General features: G+C 47.5%; 1 protein-coding gene across 2 annotated transcripts in view; it reads left to right on the plus strand.

Moving 5' to 3' along the window:
- The first annotated feature begins 430 nt into the window (after nt 1-430).
- The window catches only part of LOC147626156 (uncharacterized), a 38,301-nt gene continuing 11,670 nt past the window's right edge, over nt 431-27,061 (plus strand). For both annotated transcript variants that reach the window (XM_086816265.1, XM_086816266.1), the window contains exon 1: nt 431-4,905. In XM_086816265.1, coding sequence (XP_086672391.1) covers nt 504-4,905 — 4,402 coding nt within the window. In that variant the 5' untranslated portion in view covers nt 431-503. The remainder of the gene's footprint in view (nt 4,906-27,061) is intronic.

The following is a 27,061-nucleotide window of genomic DNA, read 5'->3' on the forward strand; positions in this document are numbered from 1 at the left end:
AATATTGTATATACTATATATTTACATATGTGTATGTGTGCGTGAGAGAGAGAGAGAGAGAGAGAGAGAGAGAGAGAGCTTCTATGTGTGGGAGAGTGTAAGAAGAGAGAGGGAGTGTGTGCATGTGTGTGTGTGTGAGAGAGAGAGAGAGAGAGAGAGCAGGTGTGTATATGTGTGTGCATGTGAGAGAGAGAGAGAGAGAGCAGGTGTGTATATGTGTGTGCATGTGAGAGAGAGAGAGAGAGAGAGAGAGACGGTTTCAACATTTGAGAGTGTGTACAAAACAGAGAGAGGGAGAGGGCATGTGTGTGTGTGTGAGAGAGAGAGAGAGATGGTTGTAGAGAGGGAATAGTTCTTTTCTGGAACCTTGGTCGGCAGCAGCAACGCGCGGGTGTAATACTAGTCCTATTAATAAGACGACAATACAACACTAACAAAAAAGTGAAGATATATATCCAGTTGTTTACGGAGAATTATTTCATGTGCAAGAGAGTGGTGGTTCCATGAGCGAAGGTATGGAGTCTCGCCTGCACAACCAGCAGCAGCATCGCAGAGGAGAAGCTCGTAGAGGATCTCGCGCGTTCTCGCCTCCGCAGCATCACCAGTTCGTTACCCCACCGCCACCGCCACCGGTACCGTCATCGCAGCAGCAGCAGATCCCTCCGCCTGCCCCATCTTCTCACTACCATCATCATCACCAGCAGCATGGCCCCCCGCTGCAACATCGCCTTTCTTCCCTCGCTGCTGCCTCCGCTCTGGAGGATTCCTCCCGCCATTTCCCGCTCTTGCCCCCCCGCCCCGCCCCTGGAGCTCCCATTCCCCTCGATCATTGCGATTACGCTTCCATTCTCGCCTACCGCCAACGCGTCAACGGCCACCTTTCGCCACACCATGCCGGAATAGTTCCTCACCCTGCCAGGAACCAAAACGCAGTCTGGCCTCAGACGGAACGCCCGCAGGGGTTTCGCAACACAGACAACAGGCTTGCTCTCGACGAAGCTTCCCGGTACAGCAGGCAAGGTCCATTTGGTCGGGACTACAGGGAAACCAGGGAAGATTTGCGATCAATGTCGGAACTGGACAGCAGTAGGAGATCGGCAGCACTGTCTGCAAAACTGTTTCTTGACGAAAGGCGGCCCGGTCGAGCGGTCTTCCAGAGGGGTGCACCTTATGAAGCGCCACCGGTGGAAGTAAATCGACGCCGTGGTGAAAGGGAAGAAGCTTCGTACGATTCTGTGTTGGCCAGAGGCTCTCAGCGATTGGGGGAGCGTGGCATCCGCAAGAGGGGCAGAGATGAGGAGGCTGACATGGAAAGAGATAGGTCTACAAGGCACAGAAGGTTTTACGATCCTGGTCTGGCTGTGCTTCCAAGAACACCTGAAGCCTCTCGAGATCCCCCCCTTGTGCGGCGTGCGCTCTCATTGGGCCGATTTGCTCGGGAACTGGAGGATCACGGCCATGCCATCTCCAACCGAGCTCCGTCTCCACACGACAGGCAAGACTCTCCTTACTTTTCTCCTTCCAAATCAAGCAAGAAAAAGAATTCCTCCCAGCGTAGAAAAACTTTGCAGTCAGAAGGGAGGTTCCCCTCGCCTTCTAAACCGAACCTGACTTCTAACCCTCCCTTGGCTCAAAAACTAGATGAGTCTGAAGAGAAATCTACTGGAATGAAGGATGCTCTAGAGACTCATCTGCAAACCAGGGAGCCTCACTTCCGTGAACACAATGCAAGGGACAATCCTAGCAGTCCCAGCCCTTTTGTTCCACATTTCATCAATGGAGAGAATGAACCAGGGTCAGTGGGGAATCAATGGCTGGGCAGATCTGACCATGTAGAAGTTTCCAGTGGGCGTAAGAAATCTGTTGCAGCTGGAGTAAGTACAGGTGGGACTTCTGATGACGAGCGGGAGATAGGTGAATGGAACCCAAAGCAGCGGGCAAGCAGGCTTTTTAAGTCTGTCGGGAAGGCACTAAGGGTAGTAGAGGCAACACCTCGTAGTAAGACTGTAAAGTCACGAGTCGTCAGATTGATTGGTAGTGATGCAAAAGTGTGTGGGGCTTCACCTAAGAGCAGGCAAAGTGGGCTTGAAGAGAACCAAGAGGTTGCCCTTGAGCTGAAGACTAGGAAATTGCATGCAAGCTGCAAAGAAGTTGACAATTCTGTTGTTTTGCAGCACGATGACAAATCTCTGCAAAAAAATGTGGGTGAAGATACACATTGTCATTTGAAAATCAAGCAAGAGCAAACTGTACTTACAGATTTGCAGGGTAAGCTTATATCGACAATTAACGATGATTCTCTGCATTCTCCAAAGCTTCCTGTTTCTTTGCCTATGCAATGCCAGAATTCTGCAGATCACAGAAGCAAAGCTTCTAATGCAAACTGTGCCTTTCTTTTGGAGTCACATCAACATTCTATGCCACCCTTTAGGCAAGATGAGCTAAGGCCTCTTCACTGGCATGCCTCCTCAGAGAATCCAGGCTGGACCACCATTGCCGGTAAATTGCCTCTGAGTATTACTGGCATTGACAATCAGCCTTCAAGCACATTAGTGCCACAGTTGGAGGAACCGGCACATGAGAGAAGTTCACTGCTTTTTTTGGAGAATATTTTGGAATCAAAGGATCACGCTGAAATGAATTCTTCACTTCTGAACTTAGAGGTCAATTTTGATGCAGAGGAGTCTGATCCATTAGTGGAAAAGGATAGGAGACAAGTGAAAGAATACCTTCCTGTAATGTCAAATACTTCACTTTCCTTCGACTCACAACCCTGTAAGCAATCAATGCTTACACTTTCAGAATGCAATCATTGCCCAACCATTACACTTTCACATGACAGTGGTGACATCCAAAGCTTGTGTGATCTCAATTGTGATGATACCCACAGCATGTCATACACTTCCTTGTTCCATACCTTGAAACAACCAAGCCCCAAAGAACTTGCAAATGTTTCTGGTTTGCCTGTTCCAACGGTGCTTCAATTGGCCAGTGATACTGGCACTGAAAATAGGAAATTGCCTCCAGGTGTTGAGGATATTTCGGCAAATACAGAAGGGATTCTAAGAAATACATCAATGGAGACAATAGCAGAGAGGGAAGTACGGCTTTTTGGGAAATCGCTGAAGGCATCAGTGGCCAAGGTAAGCCAGGAGAAGGTAGAGGCTTCAACGATAGTCGATTCCCCTTTTGACAAGGTTCGGAAGCAAGCATTTTCGACATCAGAGACGACTTCTGATCATATGGTTGGGGTACCTAACAAGCTAGCAGAAGCAACAGTTGATGCACCTCTTGACAAGATTACAAAGCGAGCATTTTCAATACCAGACTTGACTTTCGAACAGCAAGGGGCTACAGATGGGTCATGGAAGAAGGTGACAGAAGCAACAGTTGATGCACCTTTTGACATGGTTGCAAAGCCGGCATTATCAACATCAGATTTAGCTTTTGAACAGCAAGGGGCTATGGCTGGGTCACCTGACAAGGTAGCACAAGCAACAGTTGATACAACTCTTGATATTGTGATAAAGCCAGCCTTTTTAATACCAGATATGGCTTCCGAACAGCAAGGGGCTCTGGCAGAGTTGCCTAACAAGGTGGCAGAAGCAACATTTGATGCACCTCTAGATACTGTTACAAAGGCAGCATTTTCAACACGAGATTTGGTTCCTGAACTGGACGGAGCTATGACAGGGTCACCTAACAAGATGGCAGAAGAAACTGCTGATCCACCTCTTGATGTTGTTATGGAGCCAGCATTTTCATCAGATCTGGCTTCTGGACAGCAAGGTCACAAGGTTGCAGGAGAAGTTGATTTGCCTGCAACAGATTCTGTCAAAGAGGAAGTGTGTGTATCAGATGCCATTCTGCGTGGACATGGAGGGAAACTGGAAGCTAACCTCTCAGACAGGCCAGCTAATTATGCTCCCTCAAAGCAGTTCTCTGTGGCCACACTGCAACCTCATGGAAGAGTCCAGAATACACCTGCTCGTGCAGGTGCACACACTTGGCGTAGATCTACTAACAGTCATGGTCTTTCAGCTTCACAGGCAATATCTAAGATTCCAAAACCAGTTGTAACCAACCATCTCCCTCAAGTGGGAAACCAGAAAGTGTCAGAAGTGGCCGCTTATGTTCGGAAAGGAAACAGTCTAGTAAGGGCTCCTGTTTCATCTGCTGCAGGTATCTCCTCATCGTTAAACACAGGCCTGTCACATGGCCCTGGGAAAGATGTGGCAGGGAAAGGGTTCTCTAATCTAGTAAGGGCACCTCGTAGTTATCCAGGCTTTAGAAATGCAATAAAGAATACTAAGTCCGCATTTAGACAGGTGTTTTCGGCCCGAAAGATGTCTCTGAATGAGACCACTGCGGGGAATGTGAACAGTGACAAGCTATTAGTGGCACCTCTTACTCTAGACATTTCTCGAGATGGCCAAGGGGCTGGGTCTTCACATCTGCTGATGAAATCAACAACGGTTGTGACATCTGAAGGCCAACTAACCAGTTCACTTTATTCAAAAACTACAGGAGCTGATGACCCAAGATCTCACTCGGCTGTTTCAGAAGTGAATAGTTCTGTGGTGAACTCAACTCTTCAGCCCAAGCCAGTGTTACCAAGTATTCAATCTACTAGTGCTGGTCCAAAGAAATCTGAAATTTGCTCAACTTATTATGTAAAGAGCAAAGCAAACCAGCTTATTGCTTCTTTACCTCCTGTTTCCTCTGGATTGACCAGGACAGTTCAGGTTACTTCTTCCCATCCCAGTGCTGCGACACAGGACCTCTACTACAAAAGAAAGAACAACCAACTGGTACGAAATGGTACGGAAACAAAGAGTAAGGCTTTGCAGGATCAGGCATCAAGAAGACTAACACATGCAGTGTGGCATACAACTGTCAGAAAGGGTATCTTGCTTTATCCCATCAGCTTTTATTTGTAGAATGGGCAATTGAAATGTTTTGTTATTTGAAAAAACACTTTTTCCCCATCAATTTTAGTTCAGACTTTCCTTCCCCCCCCCCCCCCCCCCCCCCCCCCCCCCCCCCCCCCCCCCGCGGGGCCCCCCTCCTCCAAGAAGATTTCCGGAATTCTATTAGTGGGAAAAAGAGATTTCGCTGCATTTAGCCTGCCAAATGTGCCAGGCAGCAATGCCGTTGATAAGCTTCCATGTGTGGCCCACCTAGGCCTACAGGGTCCCAGGTAGGCAGGGGGGCCGAAGAGGGATGAATGGCTGAAAGCTGAAAATGAGAGAGCCGGAGTGCAAGGTTGGTGCCATCTCTTCATAGAGTAAAGCCGACCCTACTGCCAGGTGATGTATGAGAGTATGCTGGGCTCAGAGATGAACAAACGGAGAATCCTTCACCATACCTGCAATGTCTTTTTGGGCAATCCCAAAGGCAGTGCTGCATCGACCTCAAGTCGCTGTTTGACCTTCAATGGCCAACCACGTGCCCAACGTAAGGCTTTTGTGAAACTAAAGGAAGAGGGTAATTTTCCAAGGGCAGAAGCTCTTAGAGAGACGATTCCAAAAACCTATGAGGAAACTGGAAGAGTGTAAGAGAAGCTAGTGTGCCATTGATCTTCTGTAGCATAATGCAGTGGATCAGTTATTAAAAAAGGGGGATGCTTGAGGTCTCTGGGTGAAGGGTGGGGTTCCTCCAATGCCACTGCAGCCGGGTAAGAGGGTGGTTCTCACAAAGCCACAAATGCCTTCTTTAGCCTCGAGAGGGGAGGGGTTGATGTGCCATTTGCGTTTGTGGACCCCCTCACCCGCTGAGGGGGGTCTAGATAGTCCTCCTTCGAAAGTGCTGAGTTGGGTGACAGTGGGTTGTTGTAATGACACTGGTTAAGTGTGAACGTTGCTGGGCACACTGTCTTGTGAACAAATATGAACCAGCAACAGTGCAACAAATAACTGAAAGTATACAACTCTACACAAGATAACACTGCAAAGATAGAGACTGCAGAGTACACCACCACTGGGGCCGCGAACGGGCCGACCCCCCCTCCCCCTCCCTCCCCTCCCTCAATACTGTTGTATATTATTGGAGTATTTCATTTGTGTACAAAGTTCCAAGGGCTTTCCAGCCAGATATTCCATGCAATGCAAACGGCCGGGTACAGCAGGTACACAGTAGGCAGTCAGGCACAATGGGTACTTAGCAGGTACAATCAGGTACAGTAGGTACATCTGGGTACAGCAGGTACACATCAGATTCAGTTCGGACACAGCAGTAGGTGCAGCCAGGTACAGCAAGTACACAAAAGGGTGCAGGTCGGTACAGCAGGTACTGTGTATGGCAGTAAGGAGCAGTTGGCAGCTTTTCTTTTTAACTTCTGTGGAAGTCGACTTGCATAGGGAGAAGAAACCCAAGAAAGTGATGCGCGTGGATATGGAGGAAGAGCAGGAGTGAGTCATGGAAAAGGTTGGTGGGGAGGAGGTGGAGTGGGGTCCAATCCCTTTATGCCATGTGGCATAGCCCACCAAGATTAATGGTGGGCACCTCCATTAAGTGCCCACACATCAAAGTGGCCACCAAAAGGGTTTAAATGACCAAAGAGGGTGCCTGAAGTTTGGGCTGCCCATTGTAAGCCCAGCGGGGCGTGCAGTGACAAACTCAACCACGTGTCCAAGAGATAAAGATATAGAGAGAGAGGGGAGAGAGAGAAGGGAATAGGGATCTTGCAGTGTACACCACATTGAGCAGGGAACAGGCCCTGCCCCCTTTCAGGAATTTATTCAGGAACAATCCACGGGCACGCTGGCCAGGATCAATACAATCAATGAATACAAAACAAACAGATATGTTGATGTAGGATATATCCAAGTTGATGCTGATGTCGAGGCACAAGATCTCAGATGCCGAGCACACCACGGGGATGACCCACAAGTATCTCTCACCGGGCTAGTACGAAATCCAAATGCATTGAATCCAAGTCCAAATCAAATCCAAAATCAAGTCTAGATCAAGTCCAAGCTATGTGTCTAACTAAGTTCCATGTTCATGTCCAAGTTCCATGCCCAAGCTCTATGTCCAAGTTCTCCTTGTCTATGCTCCATGTCCAACCATATCCAAGCTCTATGTCCAAATTCATATCCAAGTTCAAGTAGTCCAAGTTCCCATGAGTAATCTCCACAACTCCTACAACCTTGTCGATGAAGAAAACCATGGAAAATCTCTTTTTGGCAAGAAAACTGATATAAAACTTGTTTTAATGGTTTTTGGGCGATAAAAACATCCAAAAAGCAGTTTTTAGGGTTTTTGGAGCAGTTTTAGGGTTTCTGAAATTTTTGTCCGTACAGCTCCGTACACACGTCCATATCGCCCATGCATATGCCCATACAAGTCTAGGGCTGACCATACATTTGAAAAGCAAGTTGGAGAAGGTGTTGATGGCGAAGAAGAAGCTCTCCATGATCATAATGATGCCCATGATGCCCACACATACTCCACGATCTCCTTCATGATACTACAAGAGAGACTCAAGTCTTTTTATACTTGAAAAGGGTTTTGCTTTTTTGCCAAAAGCTTTTCTATGCTTTTGCTTTGCCTTTTTAAGCTTTGCTTTTTTCTTTTTGTCTTTCCTTTTGCTCTTTTTACTTTTATTAATAAAATATTACTCAACTTTTGGTGCTTTGCTTTTTTGTTTTTAAGGCCTTAGAGCTGCTTTTTGAGAAAGCGCCTTTTAGCTTTTTTGTCTGGCTCAATCTCCTCTTTCCAATGGTGCCCTTGGCTCGCGGTCAACCTTGTTTGACTTTTTGCGTTTTCTTGCTTTTTTGCTAAGAATGGTGCTTTTTCTTAATCAAATCTTACGGACCTTGTCCTCATGTCTTCTTCCACCTATCTGATGTCCGGGCATGGGTTTCATCATGTGAAATAGAGCTAGGAGGGCCAAATAGTTGCGTTCCCTCCCTCTTACATAGCAGTTGTCCTCAATTGCGGATCGCAAGTATTCCAAGCATGTCCATATCTTCCAAGTACATCCATATGTCCTTGGTATATCCATATGTTCCTGGTACATCAAGTATATCCATATGTTTCAAGGTACTAGCCCCATCTGGTGAGCTTGTGCATCTGGTCTTTCCCCATGTCTGTGGTGTCATCTGCTCATCTTGCAATATCTCAATGCCTTTTCTTTGACTGATGTCCTTCTTCTTGATGGTACATCTTCATGGCCTTTCACATGTGTTAGATAAAATAAATGCATACTTACCCCTTGCAAAAACTAGACACAAACTAGTCAACAAACAAGTATGCATCATTTGCGTCTATTGAGTATTCTAGGTACTGGCCAGGTAGTTTGGAGCTCAGTGGACTATCACATGCCATAAATCCAAGCATCGTCCACACATAAAAAACAGCACACAAAGTCAAAAAAATTCAAACATACATGAGTATGCAATGCACAAGTAATGATCCTCCTGTTCATGGATTGTCCTATTTGATTTCATCGAAACCGTGAAGAGCCATTTGGCCACCAGGACCGCTCAGACTATCCTCAAGGCCATCTGGTCACTAGGACCACCTGAGAGTTCATCAATAGTAGTCATCTAGGCCATTTGGTCGCATTGACCGCCCGACTATGAAATCCAATATAGCCATCTGGGCCATCTAGTCGCAATGACTGCTCGATTGCGAAATCCAATACAGTCATTGTAATATGCGGAAGCTTCGGTATTTCAAAACTCAGAAACCAGCACTCTTTTCGCGACGGAATTAACGCACAAACTGAAAGGAGATGTGCAGAAAATAGAGAGAGAAGGGGGAGATGGAGAGGACACAGTATTGGGTCCCAATTACCCTCTGTAGGGCCCCCACCACGGATGGTGTATTTGCTTTATTAGAATGATGTAAATCTGAAAACAAAATACAGAAACTTGACCTTTTCTTGGCTGGAGAATCCTGCCCTTGACCTTCAGTCCTTCACCCCTTTGCGTTAGCAACTTCTTGGCTGTCCTGGCCCCTTTTTGCTTGAGCACTTGGTGAATTATGAGATGCCTTCATTGATTCTTGGCTGGAGTATTTATACTCCCTTTATCATCCAGTCGGCCAGCTTCATAAAGCCCCACGACTAGGTCTTTAGCAATAAAGTGCTTTCACATTGTGCAAAACTGCTGGCCACTCTGCGCATGCCTGCTGGGACAGTGCCAGTGTAAACCGGCCTTCAGAAACCAAAGGGCGGTGGAACAAACAATTGCACATAAAACACTTCAACACCATTGAGGACCTAGAAAAGGAAAACAAACAGGGGGAGCTAGAGTGCTCCTGCAAATAGTACACGGACACCGATTGGCCCCAAATCGCAGTGGCGCCCCTTGCGGTATTTCTTTAATTGAATATAAGAGCTTTGATTACAATATAAGGCTGGTAATTCAGCCGTCCCAGTAGAACTCCTGAAGCCTGCAAAGAACCTGCATCTGGCTTCTTGTCCACACGGCATCCACAAACAAGTCCAGCCATTGTTCATATCGAAAGACTCTTCTCACATTGAGCCTGCATACAGAAGCTTTCTCCCATGATCAAGGCTGCCACAACCATCCATAGCCTCTCACACTATGAACAGCATCACACCCTGACACATCCAGTGCTCCTGTATCACAACACAGACTCCCAAACTGTCTCTCAGAAGAGTATCACAGCACAGCATAACGTACAGTCGACACACCTGTACAAACCCTCTCTACCATCCAAGGGTACTATCCATCTCTGTCATGGATTCCCTGTCCCCTGTCTTGTCAGTAGCAAGGCTGTACCAAACATGTGTCCATTCCTGTACCCTTTGCCTGCATGTGACCTATTTCCTGGAGAAACCCAAAAACATGTTTCCTCGAGAAAACCTACGACCTGTTTCCACATGAAACCCTTAGGCCTGTTTCCCTTTGAAACTTCTGTTCTGTTTCCATACATCTAGTTGCCTGTTCCCTCATGAAACATCTGGCAACATAGAGATGCCCATAACTGTAGGTCCCTCTGTTCCTTTCTAGCAGGAAGAAAACAATCTGCTCCATGAGCACGCAGCCATGCGAGCTTGCATCACTCCCATGCCAAGAAACATAACCAAGTGACGTGTACTTGTAGCCAAAAACTCAAGCACAAAGCTGAATTTGCAACCAAACAAAAACAGCCCATATACTGTCCCAAAACAGTCCCGAATCCAAAGCAAATAGAAGCTGAAAGTTCCATCAGTTGAACGCCATCGACATGATGTCTATGTTCATGGAAAACCAGCCCTTGTTCACCTTTATGTCCAGAGAAACCAGCCTCTGTCTACTTTTCTGCAAAAGCACGGCGTCCTCCAAAAAGCACACGCCTGCAACCACCTATCCGAACAGGTCGACACCAGCAACCACCCGTACCAAATCGTGTGTAGCTGTCTCCTGTATCAGCTGTCGTACAGCAACCGCCTGTACCAGCTGTACCTGTCCGTACACATATGCATGCAGTCGTACACCTGCCTGCGCCGCCTGAAAGTGCAACTGCAGCCACCTGACCTGCCTGCGCCGCCTGTACCTGTAGCAGCCTGATCTGCGCAGCCTGTACCTGCAGCAGCCATGCACTGTAACTGCAGCAACAGCCGTACACTGTACCTGTAGAGCAGTCGTACAGATCTGCACGAGCTCTTATGTGCGCAGCCCACAACCAGCAGCCAACATGCAGTCGACCCACTTCTCCTCCCTTCCACGCATGAGAAGTTGCACGCCTCCCCAAAAGCAAGAGAGAGAAGCAAGAGAGAGACCAGAACCTCCAAAAGTGGAGTAGTCTCTAAAAATTGCCTTGGGGTCTCTCAAGGCTTTGAAACCTTCATAACTTTAATTTTGCCCCACCAAAGGTTATAAAACCTTTTTAAATTAAAGTCTCTTTTGCCCCCTTTCACACATGGGCTTCCATCTTCACTCCCACCTGATGCCATTCACACTGTCCACCATGTCCCCGTGCACATCTGCATCTTGTCCAGAGAAAAACATAGGGTCGTAACATACCCCCCTCTTGAAAAATGGCAAGCGTCCTCGATTGCACTCAATGGCACAGTAAAGCATCTCATGAGCAAAGATACCCCATATGGCAAAAACAATGGCCTTCCAATGCATCTGGGTGATAAAATAATCATCCTGCACAATAAGCCACACTGTCCTCTTGCTTGTTCCTTCAGAACCTACAGCAAAAGTCTAAAACCAAATGGAAACACGTTAACGGTGTTAGCCAAAAACAAAACCACGCATCATTCTACATATGACACAGATATGCATGACACACATATGCATTCGCAAACAATATGCTCCTCAAAATGCTCTACCTACTCCAAAGTAACAGTCTAAGGGCTGCTCGCAAGCCTTACGCCCATGGACATCCCGCAGGACCCACGACTGAAGGTAAAACATGAGCATATGCAAGCACTCAATGCATCCAAACACTACATCTACCAAGTACTTTCCCACATATGTCTCATGGCCATCCCGCAGGAGTTACACCCAATGGTGCATCCATGAACATAATAAAGCACTTGATGTATCATACAAACATACATGCAGCACATGACACAATGCAGAGTATTTCCCAATGTATTCTCAATGGTACCAGGATCCAATGGCACCAGAATACAAAAATACCTCTACCTCAAAAAGTGTATGCATACATGCACAAATAGAGTTCGATCCATATTTCCATGAACCAAACCAACGCTAGGACTGCTCGCAAGACTTATGTCCTCCATAGAGTTATCCATAGTTGCAGTTAGAGTTCCAGGTGCGCGCGACTGTGAACCTTACTCAACCACCATCTCCTGTGACTAGTACACAATATCATAGAAGTCCCATAAGCAGATGTACTGTCAGCCTCAGTACCTTCGGGTGAATACAAAGATGTCACCAAGCAACTCCTAGATAACAAATGAGCCTGTCTATAACAACAAGGGAGTGGAGGTGCTACCCCCCTCTTGAGCATCAGGTAATGCTCCAGACCCATGCTCTGCTGAACCTGAATGAGCCGTAACAAGAGTCGACTCCAACTCATAGGCATCAAGATAAAGCTGCAACTCCTGAGGTGAATCTGCTAAGTCACCCTCCTCCATCCACTCCGCATCCATCAGTGAACCTCCTCCATCCACTTCGTATCCATCAGTGAACAGCTCTTGAACTTCACAGGATAGCGACGGAAAACCTTACCCTGTACCTTTCTTTCCTTATGTGCCAGTATATGCTCAGGAATAAGAACCTCGTCAAGTTCCTCCACTTCCATCTGAGCCTCGTCTGATACATCCTCAGGCACCCAAAACCTGCTTGCACTCCACCCAAGTGGTAAGCACAAGTCCTCGATGAAGCATAGTAGATCACCACTGCTAAACATAGAAGGAAACTGTCTTCCGAACCCATGAAGCCTCCGTGAAGATACCACTGGTGACAAACTGTCGAAAGCCATAGCCTTCAACGCATCTCTTGCACCATAACACTTCAACTGCTTCTTGTTCCCGGCCGACTACTTCTTGTCCTTGGTGTCTTTTCTCCTGAGCTTCATCTTCAGCTCTTGCTCTTCACCTCATATAGGCAAAGACACAATCCTGCACTGTGTCCTGCACTTCCTTTTCACTTTCCTCATGTTGAAGCTTTTGATGTGACTCTCATGAGACAACCACGAGCTCGCCCCCTTAGGAAAGTTGGCGATTGTCCCGACCAAAGCAACCACGGACTCGCCTCCTTGAGAAAGTCGACGATGTGTCCCGGCAACGGAACCTTGTAAACCGGCCTTCAGAAACCAAAGGGCGGTGGAACAAACAATTGCACATAAAACACTTCAACACCATTGAGGACCTAGAAAAGGAAAACAAACAGGGGGAGCTAGAGTGCTCCTGCAAATAGTACACGGACACCGATTGGCCCCAAATCGCAGTGGCGCCCCTTGCGGTATTTCTTTAATTGAATATAAGAGCTTTGATTACAATATAAGGCTGGTAATTCAGCCGTCCCAGTAGAACTCCTGAAGCCTGCAAAGAACCTGCATCTGGCTTCTTGTCCACACGGCATCCACAAACAAGTCCAGCCATTGTTCATATCGAAAGACTCTTCTCACATTGAGCCTGCATACAGAAGCTTTCTCCCATGATCAAGGCTGCCACAACCATCCATAGCCTCTCACACTATGAACAGCATCACACCCTGACACATCCAGTGCTCCTGTATCACAACACAGACTCCCAAACTGTCTCTCAGAAGAGTATCACAGCACAGCATAACGTACAGTCGACACACCTGTACAAACCCTCTCTACCATCCAAGGGTACTATCCATCTCTGTCATGGATTCCCTGTCCCCTGTCTTGTCAGTAGCAAGGCTGTACCAAACATGTGTCCATTCCTGTACCCTTTGCCTGCATGTGACCTATTTCCTGGAGAAACCCAAAAACATGTTTCCTCGAGAAAACCTACGACCTGTTTCCACATGAAACCCTTAGGCCTGTTTCCCTTTGAAACTTCTGTTCTGTTTCCATACATCTAGTTGCCTGTTCCCTCATGAAACATCTGGCAACATAGAGATGCCCATAACTGTAGGTCCCTCTGTTCCTTTCTAGCAGGAAGAAAACAATCTGCTCCATGAGCACGCAGCCATGCGAGCTTGCATCACTCCCATGCCAAGAAACATAACCAAGTGACGTGTACTTGTAGCCAAAAACTCAAGCACAAAGCTGAATTTGCAACCAAACAAAAACAGCCCATATACTGTCCCAAAACAGTCCCGAATCCAAAGCAAATAGAAGCTGAAAGTTCCATCAGTTGAACGCCATCGACATGATGTCTATGTTCATGGAAAACCAGCCCTTGTTCACCTTTATGTCCAGAGAAACCAGCCTCTGTCTACTTTTCTGCAAAAGCACGGCGTCCTCCAAAAAGCACACGCCTGCAACCACCTATCCGAACAGGTCGACACCAGCAACCACCCGTACCAAATCGTGTGTAGCTGTCTCCTGTATCAGCTGTCGTACAGCAACCGCCTGTACCAGCTGTACCTGTCCGTACACATATGCATGCAGTCGTACACCTGCCTGCGCCGCCTGAAAGTGCAACTGCAGCCACCTGACCTGCCTGCGCCGCCTGTACCTGTAGCAGCCTGATCTGCGCAGCCTGTACCTGCAGCAGCCATGCACTGTAACTGCAGCAACAGCCGTACACTGTACCTGTAGAGCAGTCGTACAGATCTGCACGAGCTCTTATGTGCGCAGCCCACAACCAGCAGCCAACATGCAGTCGACCCACTTCTCCTCCCTTCCACGCATGAGAAGTTGCACGCCTCCCCAAAAGCAAGAGAGAGAAGCAAGAGAGAGACCAGAACCTCCAAAAGTGGAGTAGTCTCTAAAAATTGCCTTGGGGTCTCTCAAGGCTTTGAAACCTTCATAACTTTAATTTTGCCCCACCAAAGGTTATAAAACCTTTTTAAATTAAAGTCTCTTTTGCCCCCTTTCACACATGGGCTTCCATCTTCACTCCCACCTGATGCCATTCACACTGTCCACCATGTCCCCGTGCACATCTGCATCTTGTCCAGAGAAAAACACAGGGTCGTAACAGCCAGGCTGCTGGGCACACTGCGCATGGGTGTGGGACTGCCCCCTACACCTGGCCGACCTGCTGGGTAGGGTTATTAGCCCTGTCGGCTGCCTGTCCAGCAGCACTAGGGCTGGCCGACAGCCCTTCCAGCCCATGCCATGGCTGGTGGGCACAGCTTGGGCCCTCCTGGCCCCTTGGGGGTGGTTCTACACCTCCCCCATGCCCACACTACAAGTGCAAACCTTCGCACTGGGGTAGCCCTATGGGCTGGCCCCATCTCTACATGCAAACCTACATGCCCACAGAGGTCTGGCATCCAGTTGCAAACTAGATACACAGAACATCTGACATCATTCCAGAGGGAGACTCACAGTGCGGACTGGCACTGTTTCATGTGCAGGACAGTGCACACCTGACCTTGGACTCACGTGCAGGACAATGCACACCTGACCTCGGACGACTGAGATGGATCCCTGGCTGACTCGTCCCGGACTGGGCTCACATGGGACCAGTTCACCATCCCAGGTCCTGCACCTTCTGTACAGAAATGTCTACGTGGCATCCAAGTGCGGGATGCACGTGACATCCCCTTCTGCTCAACTTGACGGAAGCTGCATAGCCTCCAAATAATCCGTCAATAATGCCGGATAGTCTTCGAAAAATTCTTTGTCGAGCCATACCGCTTCATGAGTTCCTCGGTCCTGAAACTTCGTGAGGAACTGTCGTAGTCTTCGGCCTGAGCCATGCTTGAAACGGTGCAGAAGGATCTGTTCTGGAACCATTACTTCTGCTTCATCAATAATGTCTGGTTCCGCTTCGTCTTTGACCTCTGAAGGGGGTGGACCTGCATATGGCTTTAACCAACTGACATGAAATACATCGTGCATAGTCCAACTCGGAGGTAGCTTTAACTGCATAGACACCTCATTAATCTTTTTCCGGATGGGAAATGGTCCGAAGCTCCTGAAAGACAACTTTGGCATCGTTTGCCCACTTGCTTCAATCTTTGCTTCATAATCCGAAGATACACCCAATCCCCTTCCGAAAACTTCATGTCCCTTCGGTCTTTATTGGCCTGTCGAGTGTAGGCCTCTTGCGCTTTAGCCAATCTGTTTTTAACGGACTCTAGGATCTCCTGGTAATACTCCGTCACTTTGTTCGCCTCCGGTACTGAAGACGAAGTCCTGGTTAACAACGACTGGAAAGGCCTTCCAAACGCTGCCTCATATGGAGTCCTGCCAATAGCTGAAGAAAAAGAGTCATTCAAAACAGCTTGAACTAAAGGCAAAAACGATTCCCACTTACCTTGCTGATCGTGGACATAACACTTCAGCACATCAAAGGCCAACTGGTTGTATATCTCTGTCTGGCCATCTGTCTGTGGGTGGAATGCACTGGAAAAATTCAACTTAGTACCAAAATTATCAAACAATGCCCTCCAAAAATGACTGGTAAACTTGGCATCTCGGTCTGACACTATGGTTCTAGGAATCCCGCCAATCGGGTACCAATGCCGAATGAATAACTGGGCAACATCCTCGGCGGTCACATTGGCCCTGCAAGGAATAAGCATAACAAATTTGCTGAACCTATCAACAATAGTTAAACACTGCGTATTACGCTTACTCGGACTGGGAGGCAGATTTGTGACAAAGTCCATTGAAATGTCTTGGAAAGGACCCTTAGGAATTGGCAAAGGCTGTAACAACCCTATCTTCTTTCCACGAGGAGCTTTCACCTTTTGACAAATGTCACAGTGTTGTACATATGTAAACACATCACGCCTCATCTTTGGCCAATAGGATTGCCGTTCTAATTTCTCCAGAGTCGAATTCATGCCCCAAATGTCACAGTGTTGTACATATGTAAACACATCACGCCTCATCTTTGGCCAATAGGATTGCCGTTCTAATTTCTCCAGAGTCGAATTCATGCCCCTATGACCACCTGTAATGGCGTCATGGGCATCATGGAGAAGAGCTGCCCGGAATGATTTCATGACACATAGTCGGCCTTTGTAGAAAAGCCAACCATCGCGTATCAGAAAATGGCATGGTCCTGTGGCATCCAATGCCTGTTCCCACTTTGTACCGAATTCCTCGGAATCCGCGTACGTGTGCTTCATGTCTTCTAGTCCTGTACCAACAAGGTCAAGTCTAGTGGTCTGTATCGCAGATACTTGTCCCTTCCTGCTCAAAGCATCGGCCACTGGATTGGCCTTTCCTGGAAGGTACTCAATCATACCACCGAACTGCTGGAATATCTTACTCCAGCGGTGTTGTCAATCACTCCACTGTGCACTTGGCATCGTCTGAATCCAGCACAATGCCTGATGGTCAGTGCGAACCTCGAAGTCACGGCCATACAGGAAATGTTTCCAATGTTTCAAGGCCTGTATAACTGCTAGGAGTTCACGATCGTAGACTGAGTAGTTCTTTTCGGCGGGCAGTAACTTACGAGACATGTAAGCTACCGGATGACCATTCTGTTGTAATACACCTCCAATTGCGATGTTACTCGCATCGGTGATCACTTGAAGTGGTTCGTCCCACGAGGCAAGGGCTAAACAAGGCGCTTCTGATAAAGCCACCTTGAGGTTCTGGAATGCCTCCAACGCTCGTGGAGTCATTCGAATCTTTTGCCTTTTTGTTTTCACTCCCTTTAGCAGATCGGTGAGGTCTGCCGAGAGATCAGAAAACTTGTCAATGTGGGTGGAATATGCTTGGCATATACGCACAAATGATCTAATGTCATAAGCGGTCTGAGGTACTTCCCAGTTAACAATCTCGGCCACTTTAGCCGGATCAAGTCGAATGCCTTCAGCACTAATTATATATCCCAAGTAATGTACCTCGAACAGATAAAATTCTGACTTCTTTTCATTGACATAGAGCTCGTTGCTTTCTAGCAACTTAAGGACTTTCTCCACATCAATGTCATGCTGCTCAACTGTAGCTGAAAATATGAGTATGTCGTCCAGAAATATGAACACACTCTCTCCAATCAACTCCCGGAAAATACGCATCATCATGCGGTTAAAGGTAGCGGGGGCGTTCGTCAATCCAAATGGCATGACCACAAATTCATAGTGGGCCCGTTCTGTACGGAAGGCTGTCTTGGGGATGTCCCCCTCTACAATCCGTACCTGGTGGTACCCACTCTTTAAATCCAGTTTGGAGAACACCTTAGCTCCATTCAGCCTCTCGAGAATATAGTCAATTCGAGGCATCGGGAATCTGCTCTTGATAGTCAGCTTGTTGAGTGCACGATAATCGACACACAACCGAGAAGACCCATCTTTCTTCTTGACAAACAAGATCGGTGCTGCAAATGGCGAGACGCTGGGGCGGATGAAGCCAGCTTGCAACAATTCTTGGAGTTGGCGGTCCAACTCCGATTCCATTGCCTTAGAAAGGCGATACGGAAACTTGCTCGGGGGTTCCGAGCCTGGGAGGAGGTCAATCTTGTGATCCTCCGGTCTGGACCGGGGGAGCTGGGGAGGGAGACTGTCCCGAAGAAAAATCTTTTGGAACTTTTCATGGAGAACCGAGTACTTCTCGGAAGCACTGGCCACCGTCTGGGCTGTCTGGATGTAAATCATCGCACACTGTGCGCCTTTCCTGACTGCTCGCTTAGCCTGCAAGTGGCTTATGAGCGGAAAGTTTGGAATACCTGGCTCACACTTAATGGTCACCGGGGTGTTTGACACATTCCGATCGATTTGGAACGTGTGCTTGTCCCACTTGACATCAGGAAGAAACTTGTGAAACCACTGGATACCCAAAATTATGTCTGCTCCTACAAGAGGGGCAACCATAAAGTCACGCACAAACTCTATGCCCTGAATCACTAACTTAGCACCTAGAGCTTTATACTTGACGCTCGTTGTCATACCTGTGCTAAAACCCTCAACTTGTTTGTCCACCGGAGTCAGCTCGAAACGGGCATGCCTAGCGGCCTGTTCCGTGATCACATCCTCCGTGCTGCCGCTGTCAAACAAGACAACGACTCTCTGGCCACCTATGTAGCCAAAGGACTTGAGCAATTCGTTGCGCTCATACTCCTGGTCATGGGCGCTCTTCTGCTTATCTTCGAGCTCCCGGCTAATAATTGCTCCAACTGAAGCACCGGGGGTTGAAGAACTAGGGGTAGCCGCTGGGGTCTGTGTGGAAGCTGTGGAGGCGGCGGCGGCCTTTGGAGGCTTCTTCGGACAATCCCGAGAAGTATGTCCTTTTGTGTGACAAAAGAAACATCTACCCTCCTTCTTGTACTGAGAAAGCTCCTCAGCACTCAACTTGCCACCTGTCTTGCCTGCCTCCGCTTTCTGGTCTGGAGTAAGCTTAGACGCATTGTTCGAGTTCTTGGAGCCAGAGGCTCCCGGGCTCTGTCTTGGGGAAGACCCCGTCTGGTTCTGGCTTTTGGCCCCCGAGGCGTTAGCCTTGGGAGAAGCCGTCTGGGAAGTCTTGGGCTTGCCACCATTGTGTTTCATTTCTGCACTCTGCGCAAGCGAGAGTGCGTCCTCAAAGGTGGCTGGCCTAAACATACGCACTTCCCATTGGATTTGCGTGTCCAGGCCATACAAAAACTGCCCTTTCTTGTCCGTATCAGATAAGCCTAATTGCAGACACAAGGTCGAAATTTTATTGGCAAACTGAAGGACTGGTTGCGCGTTCTGACGCGCTCCCCTGAACTCGTCTTCGAGTCGCTCAAGGTAGTGGGGCGGTAGAAACCGCTGCTTAAGGTCACGGACGAACTCGTCCCACACATAAGCTGCCATACCTGCTCTGGTGTGGGCATGAGCCCACTGAGTCCACCAAGGAATGGCCTCACCTTCCAAGTACCAACTAGCTAAGATCACTTTGTCAGTATTTGTTTTCCTAACTGCGGCAAAGTAAGCTTCAAATTGATGTAACCATGAATAAAGAGTAGTGGGATCGAGTTTACCATTATACTTACTGAAATTCATTTTCTCGGGAAAATGATTCTTGGGCGCCGCCGGTGTCAATCTGGCGTCCAAAGCTCTGAGGTAACGCTCGTGTTCCACTCGTCGCATGGCGTCGTCTTCTCGTTGTCGAATCTCCAATGCACGCATCTGCATCTCAAGCAAGGAGCTTGGCTGCGACTGTGACCCCGCGAGAGGGTCCCTGTGTGACGAGGATCTGGTATTTGGGATACGGAAGGAGAGGGAGGAGGAGATGGAAAACGCGACGCTGGAGAGCGAGAACGCTCCTCCAGAGCCAAAATCCGCGCCTTCTGCTCATCCAACTTGGTTGTCTGGTCTGCGATTGCTCGCATCATCTGTTGGAACATGTTTGTGACACTCAAGCCGGTTGCCCTAGCTGGGCTGCCTGGTGCACTCTGGTCCCATGGTTCTGGTTCTCTCTCGTCGCCGAAACTCGCCATAGGGGGAAAATGCAATTCCTTTCCGAAACGCAATCTGACCATCCACTATCTGTGTGGGAGACTTCCGGAGGCTTCCGGAGGCTAAAAACCAACCGTCCTTCGAGGGACAGGAGTCACTCTGAAAGGGCTAGTCCACCGGCGTCTAAAAACCAACCACACGAGCGAAAAAATTTTCTGGTTTTCTTTGCTGAATCTTTGTCCTTGAAGTGAGCTCTGATACCACTGTAATATGCGGAAGCTTCGGAGAAGGATCGGTACTTCAAAACTCAGAAACCAACACTCTTTTCGCGACGGAATTAACGCACAAACTGAAAGGAGATGTGCAGAAAATAGAGAGAGAAGGGGGAGATGGAGAGGACACAGTATTGGGTCCCAATTACCCTCTGTAGGGCCCCCACCACGGATGGTGTATTTGCTTTATTAGAATGATGTAAATCTGAAAACAAAATACAGAAACTTGACCTTTTCTTGGCTGGAGAATCCTGCCCTTGACCTTCAGTCCTTCACCCCTTTGCGTTAGCAACTTCTTGGCTGTCCTGGCCCCTTTTTGCTTGAGCACTTGGTGAATTATGAGATGCCTTCATTGATTCTTGGCTGGAGTATTTATACTCCCTTTATCATCCAGTCGGCCAGCTTCATAAAGCCCCACGACTAGGTCTTTAGCAATAAAGTGCTTTCACATTGTGCAAACTGCTGGCCACTCTGCGCATGCCTGCTGGGACAGTGCCAGGCTGCTGGGCACACTGCGCATGGGTGTGGGACTGCCCCCTACAGGTACCTGGCTGACCTGCTGGGTAGGGTTATTAGCCCTGTCGGCTGCCTGTCCAGCAGCACTAGGGCTGGCCGACAGCCCTTCCAGCCCATGCCATGGCTGGTGGGCACAGCTTGGGCCCTCCTGGCCCCTTGGGGGTGGTTCTACACCTCCCCCATGCCCACACTACAAGTGCAAACCTTCGCACTGGGGTAGCCCTATGGGCTGGCCCCATCTCTACATGCAAACCTACATGCCCACAGAGGTCTGGCATCCAGTTGCAAACTAGATACACAGAACATCTGACATCATTCCAGAGGGAGACTCACAGCGCGGATTGGCACTGTTTCATGTGCAGGACAGTGCACACCTGACCTTGGACTCACGTGTAGGACAATGCACACCTGACCTCGGACGACTGAGATGGATCCCTGGCTGACTCGTCCCGGACTGGGCTCACATGGGACCAGTTCACCATCCCAGGTCCTGCACCTTCTGGACAGAAATGTCTACGTGGCATCCAAGTGCGGGATGCACGTGACAGTCATTTTGGGCCATCCGGTCGCAATGACTGTCCAACTGCGAAGTCCAATACAGTCATCTGGGCCATCTGGTCACAATGACCGCCCGACTGCGAAGTCCAATATATCTGGCATCATTGCCTCCCATATACAAATCTCGTTTTGGCATCGTTGCCGTCCAATGGGTCATTTGGCATCGTTGCCTCCCATATACAAATCTTGCTCCTTGGGCTATCGGGCATCGTTGCCACCCAAACTAGAGCATGTCCAAATAACCATTATAAGTAGGATAATGATCAATTCCAGTATATATACAAGGAAGAGGGCTAAAGGCACAATCTCTCCCTCTTGAATCTGTCTTGATCGCAAGACGTTTATATATGTACTTCAAATACATCTGGACCAACCACTTCCTCATAAGCTCGAAGTAGATCTAAATAGTCCTTGAAGGACTTTTCTAGGATCCATTTGACATCCAATAGCAAATAATTCTCGAATTCCAAGAGGAACTTTCTGACCACGGTCTTTTCTCTTTTTCTCACAAAATGAAACTCAATTTGTTCCGACTCTTCCACCCCTGGTGGATTCTTCAAAACGAGTTGCTCTCGGGGTCATCTATACATGGTTTCAATAAACTGTCATGGAAAACATTGTATTTCCTCCAATGATTTGAAAGGTCCAACCGATGACATACATGGCTGATCTTCTTAGTATCCTGAAAAAGATCCATATACCATCATTCCCTGACTTTGGCAATCCAATCCATAACAATACTCTCCCATAGAACATTCAATGGGTGCAATAGTCTTGCTGGTGTTTGTCGATCAAACATGACCTTCTGACAAACCAAACATTCTCGAATCATAAAGGTCAATGTCTTTCTCATACTAGGCCAATAAAAGGTAGCTCTCCAAAGCTTGAAGTGTAGTCAAGGTGTCTCTATGCCATGTAGGAAGGAGCATGGCACTCTTCCATTACTTTGGTCTCAATTCCTTGTGTTGTACATATCCTGGGTTTGAATCATAAGAAAACCCTTCTTAATGACTTAAGAAGTCACCAAATCTCTATTTTACAATCTGTTCCAACACATGTTTGAAATCCTCTTTGGTAGCATAAAGATCCTTCATCAAAGTGAAGTCCATATGGTAATCCAAAGAAACTGCATGGCTCAAGGGTCTCCGAGATAATGCATATGCTTCCTTCTTGTCTTTGACATTCATAGGCCATAGCATGGCCTTTTTGGTTCAAGACTGCTCCAATGCAATCCCATCATGTTCAACCACAAAAAGATCTAAAATAACCAACACTGATCCCTTGCTAGCATAAAGTCTCAATGCTTCAAAAGTGTTATGTTTCAGCTTTGGTCCACAAAGATTCCATGGCTTTATATGTCGAAACATGCAATGGGCTAAGCACCAATGTAAACCACTTGTCGAACTTCCTAGCATGATGTCAATCTAATGATCTTCCAATCTCTCTGGTTTCTTGCTTTGGCTTGTCGAGACAATTTGCAGCCAAGTGTCCCTTCTTTCCCTTAGGTGTCCTGAAGAAGCGGCATCTGAGATAGCAGGCTTAGGAATGGCCTCCTTGTCTCCTCCACGAGAAATAGACCAAGTAGCTCTATATCCTTCTGAGATGAGCTTTAGCAGCTTCAACTCCTTTGGCTTTGGTGGCTTGATCCTTGATCAAATCTTCAAGCATTTGAGCCCTTCTTTGATCCTGTTCCCTCTTGGTTCTCCAAGCAAGGACTTCTTCGTCTTTGAGAAATTGCATGAACACTGAAAGTCATGATACTCTTTTGATGACCTTGGTTCCCATCTTGAAGTCTTGGATCAGCCTCTTAGTTATTCCCTTCGTGAGGCCCTTGGTCTCCCTTTGCTCTTGACATGGCTCTGTCACCCCAAGAAAGTTTCTTCAAGAGAAATCCTGCTCTGATACCACTGTAAGCCTAGTGGGGCGTGCAGTGACAGACTCAACCACGTGTCCAAGAGATAAAGATATAGAGAGAGTGAGGGGAGAGATAGAAGGGAATAGGGATCTTGCACAGTACACCACATTGAGCGGGGAACAGGCCCCGCTCCCTTTTAGGAATTTATTCAGGAACAATCCACGGGCACGTTGGCCAAGATCAATACAATCAATGCATACAAAACAAATAGATATGCTGATGTAGAATATACACGTCGATGTAGATGTCGAGGCACAAGATCTCTGATGCCGAGCACACCACGGGGATGACCCACAAGTATCTCTCACCGGGCTAGTACCAAATCCAAATCCAATGAATCCAAGTCCAAGTTCCAAGTCTAAATCAAATCCAAAACCAAGTCCAAGTCCAGATCCATGTCCAAGCTATATATCTAAGTTCCATGCCCAAGCTCTATGTTGAGGTTCTCCATGTCTATGCTCCATGTCCAACCATATCCAAGCTCTATGTCCAAGTTCATATCCAAGTTCAAGTAGTCCAAGTTCCCACGAGTAATCTCCACAACTCCTACAACCTTGTCGATGAAGAAAACCATGGAAAAGCTCTTTCTGGCAAGAAAACTGATATAAAACCCGTTTTAATGGTTTTTGGGCGATAAAAACATCCAAAAAGCAGTTTTTAGGATTTTTGGAGCAGTTTTAGGGTTTTTGAAATTTTTGCCCATACAGCTCCGTACACGTCCGTGCAGCTTCGTACACGCGTCCATATCGCCCATGCATATGCGCATATAAGTCTAGGGTTGATCGTACATCTGAAAAGCAAGTTGGAGAAGGTGTTGATGGCGAAGAAGAAGCTCTCCATGATCATAATGATGCCCACACACACTCCACGATCTCCTTCATGATACTACAAGAGAGGTTCAAGTCTTTTTATACTTGAAAAGGGATCTACTTTTTTGCCAAAAGCTTGTCCATGCTTTTGCTTTGCCTTTTTATGCTTTGCTTTTTCCTTTTTGCCTTTGCTTTTCTTTTTACTTTTATTAATAAAATATTACTCAACTTTTGGTCCTTTGCTTTTTTGGCTTTAAGGAGCTACTTTTTGAGAAAGCGCCTTTTAGCTTTTTGGTCCGCGGCTCAGTCTCCTCTTTCCAATGGTGCTCTTGGCTCGCGGTCAACCTTGTTTGACTTTTTGCTTTTTCTTGCTTTTTTGACTAAGAATGGTGCTTTTTCTTAATCAAATCTTATGGACTCTATCCACATGTCTCCTTCCACCTTTTTGATGTCCGGGCATGGGTTTCATCATGCGAAATAGAGCTAGGAGGGCCAAATAGTTACACCCACACATGGCCCTTGTGCCCCGGGCACAATCTAGTGGGCAGTCTAGACTTTAATGAAGTCTGAACACCGAAAGGCTATAAAACCTTTGGCCAATATTTAAAGGGTTAAACAAGATACTTCACTTGTGCACATGCCACAAACCACGTCAAAATACATAGCTTTTGCACGGTTCACGGGTGGGCGTCACCTACTCGGGAACTGGACACATCATAGCAGGCAGTCACATGAAAACAAGTCATGCGAAATTAGTTTCAAGCAAGCAAAGATATATGCACATGCTGTGACATGTGAGAGATTGATCGTAGTAATCACAACCTTAGGCTACACTAAACTTCACTTAATGATGCTCAATAGATAAGACAAAGTTGTCAATGCAATGCAATGCAGCTATATTAAAATGAATTGTTACAATGAAGATCTATAAATAGATCTATGATAGATGAAGATCCTTCTCGGGATGAGAGGGATAGGCTGAATGCTGATGATGAGGACTGAATGTTCCCTGCTGCTACCACTTGAATGCAGCTTCCCTCTATGCAGGAGGTAGGAGACGGACTGAATGCTGAATATGCTGTCTATACTGCTGATTTGCTTCTTTCTAGCTCCATGGATGGAAAACGCTGAGGAGAGATGAGATCTGATGCTGCCTGTATGCTGTACTGTACCCCTTGTCTGCTAGGAAGGAAAATGCTGAAGAGATCCAGATGATGCCTGCTGAAGTGATGCGATTGCTTATATATGGGTGACTACTGCGGGTCGGGTAGCTAACTGCAGTTGGCTGCCTTCAACAACCTCATGACTTGCAATAAATGTATTTAAAGGCTGTCGGCTACTGTTAAATTGCTGTCGGCTGGTGCTAACAGCCCCGACCTGATGCTATAACTGTTCTAAATGTTGATGATGCCTAATGTGCTGATGTTGGTGCTAAACAGCCCCAAACACATGTTTGCATATGCTAAAAAATGCTTACATGTCCTGCTTGATGTTTATGGATGCTTGATGATGCCATGTCACTTTTACACATGATGGGTATGCATGTGACACATGCATTATGCAATGGATATATCTCCCATTCTCGGAACTTGTAAATAGCAAGTCTTCCCGAGCACGAAATTGGCTCAGTGGGAAGCCTAAATTGGGATCCTGACAATGGGTTCCTCGTCTTGGTCACACTACAGGTGACATGAGGCCTGGCCTCCTATAGGTGACACGAATCTTGGCCTCAGTATGGATGACGCCATAGTCACAAGGGACGGGGGATGGTGACGGGGGACGGGGACGGGGACGGGACGGGGGACGGCCATAAGTAGGGAACGGGGACGGGGGAGGGAACGGCACTCAAAAAACACTTTTTTTTTTCTACTCTACACTTAATCTACTTTGGAAGTACATCAAAATGAGCACAAATTTACACTAAAATGGTAAGCTTTTGAGTCATATTAATAATTAAGTAGATACAAAATGAGTCATGACTCAAGAGTCAGGACTCAGGAGTTAGGACTAAGCCTTAAGGAGGCAAAATACATGGACGGACTCAAATGAGTCAATGACAAAAAAGTGCTGAAGACTAGAGGCTAGAGAGACAGTCTATGCAATGTGTTTGAGACAGCACCATATAGATAGCATGTTCTTACACTACTCTCTCTAAATTTCTGCGCCCCCGAAGCTTGAAACAAACTCAAAATCGTGATGATTTTTTCAATGGTCGGCAGCAAAACATCCTATTATTTTGTGCGTTGAGCGCACAAATTCATTCAAGAAAAATAGCAACAAGAAGTAACAGCCATAAACGGCTAGAAACGGGCAGGCACAAATTCATTCAAGAAAAATAGCAAGAGGCTTGTTCTTATATAGATAGACAAGAGAGAGAGAGGAAAGCCTCAAGGGCAAGAGAGAGAGAGAGGGCCAAGCCTCAAAGAGCCAAGGCCCAACAGCCATAAACGGCTAGAAGAGCCAAGGCCCAACAGCCATTAACGGCTCGAAAGGAGGCGGCAGGCGGCAGGCAGGCGCAACGGCCAAAAACGCAGCAACGGCAGGCGCAACGGCTCTCTGCCGTCCCCGCACAGTGCCGTCCCTGACAGGCGTCCCCGTCCCTGCGCCGTCCCCGTCGCCGTCCCCTGTGAGAAACGTCCGTCGGGGGACGTCCGTCCGTCCCCGTCCTTGCGCCGTCCCGTTTCGCGATCCCGGCGTTCCAAGGCTCCATCCCCTCCGTCCCCTGTGACTATGGATGACGCAAAACTCCCTGGCCTCTCATACGTGTCACGTGCATCCCGCACTTGGATGCCACGTAGACATATCTGATCAAGAAGGTGTAGGGCCTAGAGTGAAAATTGGTCCCATGTAAGCTCAATCCGGGATGAGTTAGCTAGGGTTCCACTCTACATGTCTGAGGTCAGGTGTGCATTGTCCTTCACATGAAGCAGGGCCAGTCCGTACTATGAGTCTCCCTCTCGAATGATGTCAAATGATCTGTGTGTTGGGTTTGTGACCGGACACCAGGCCTCTATAGAAGCATGTAGGATTGCATGTAGATGGGGTCCAACCCATAGGGCTACCTTAGAAGAGAGTATTATGCGTTGGCACTGC

The sequence above is a fragment of the Cibotium barometz genome, chromosome 22 (assembly GCF_041138505.1).
Source record: "Cibotium barometz isolate CiBa-2024 chromosome 22, ASM4113850v1, whole genome shotgun sequence".
In the NCBI taxonomy this organism is placed as follows: Eukaryota; Viridiplantae; Streptophyta; class Polypodiopsida; order Cyatheales; family Cibotiaceae; genus Cibotium; species Cibotium barometz.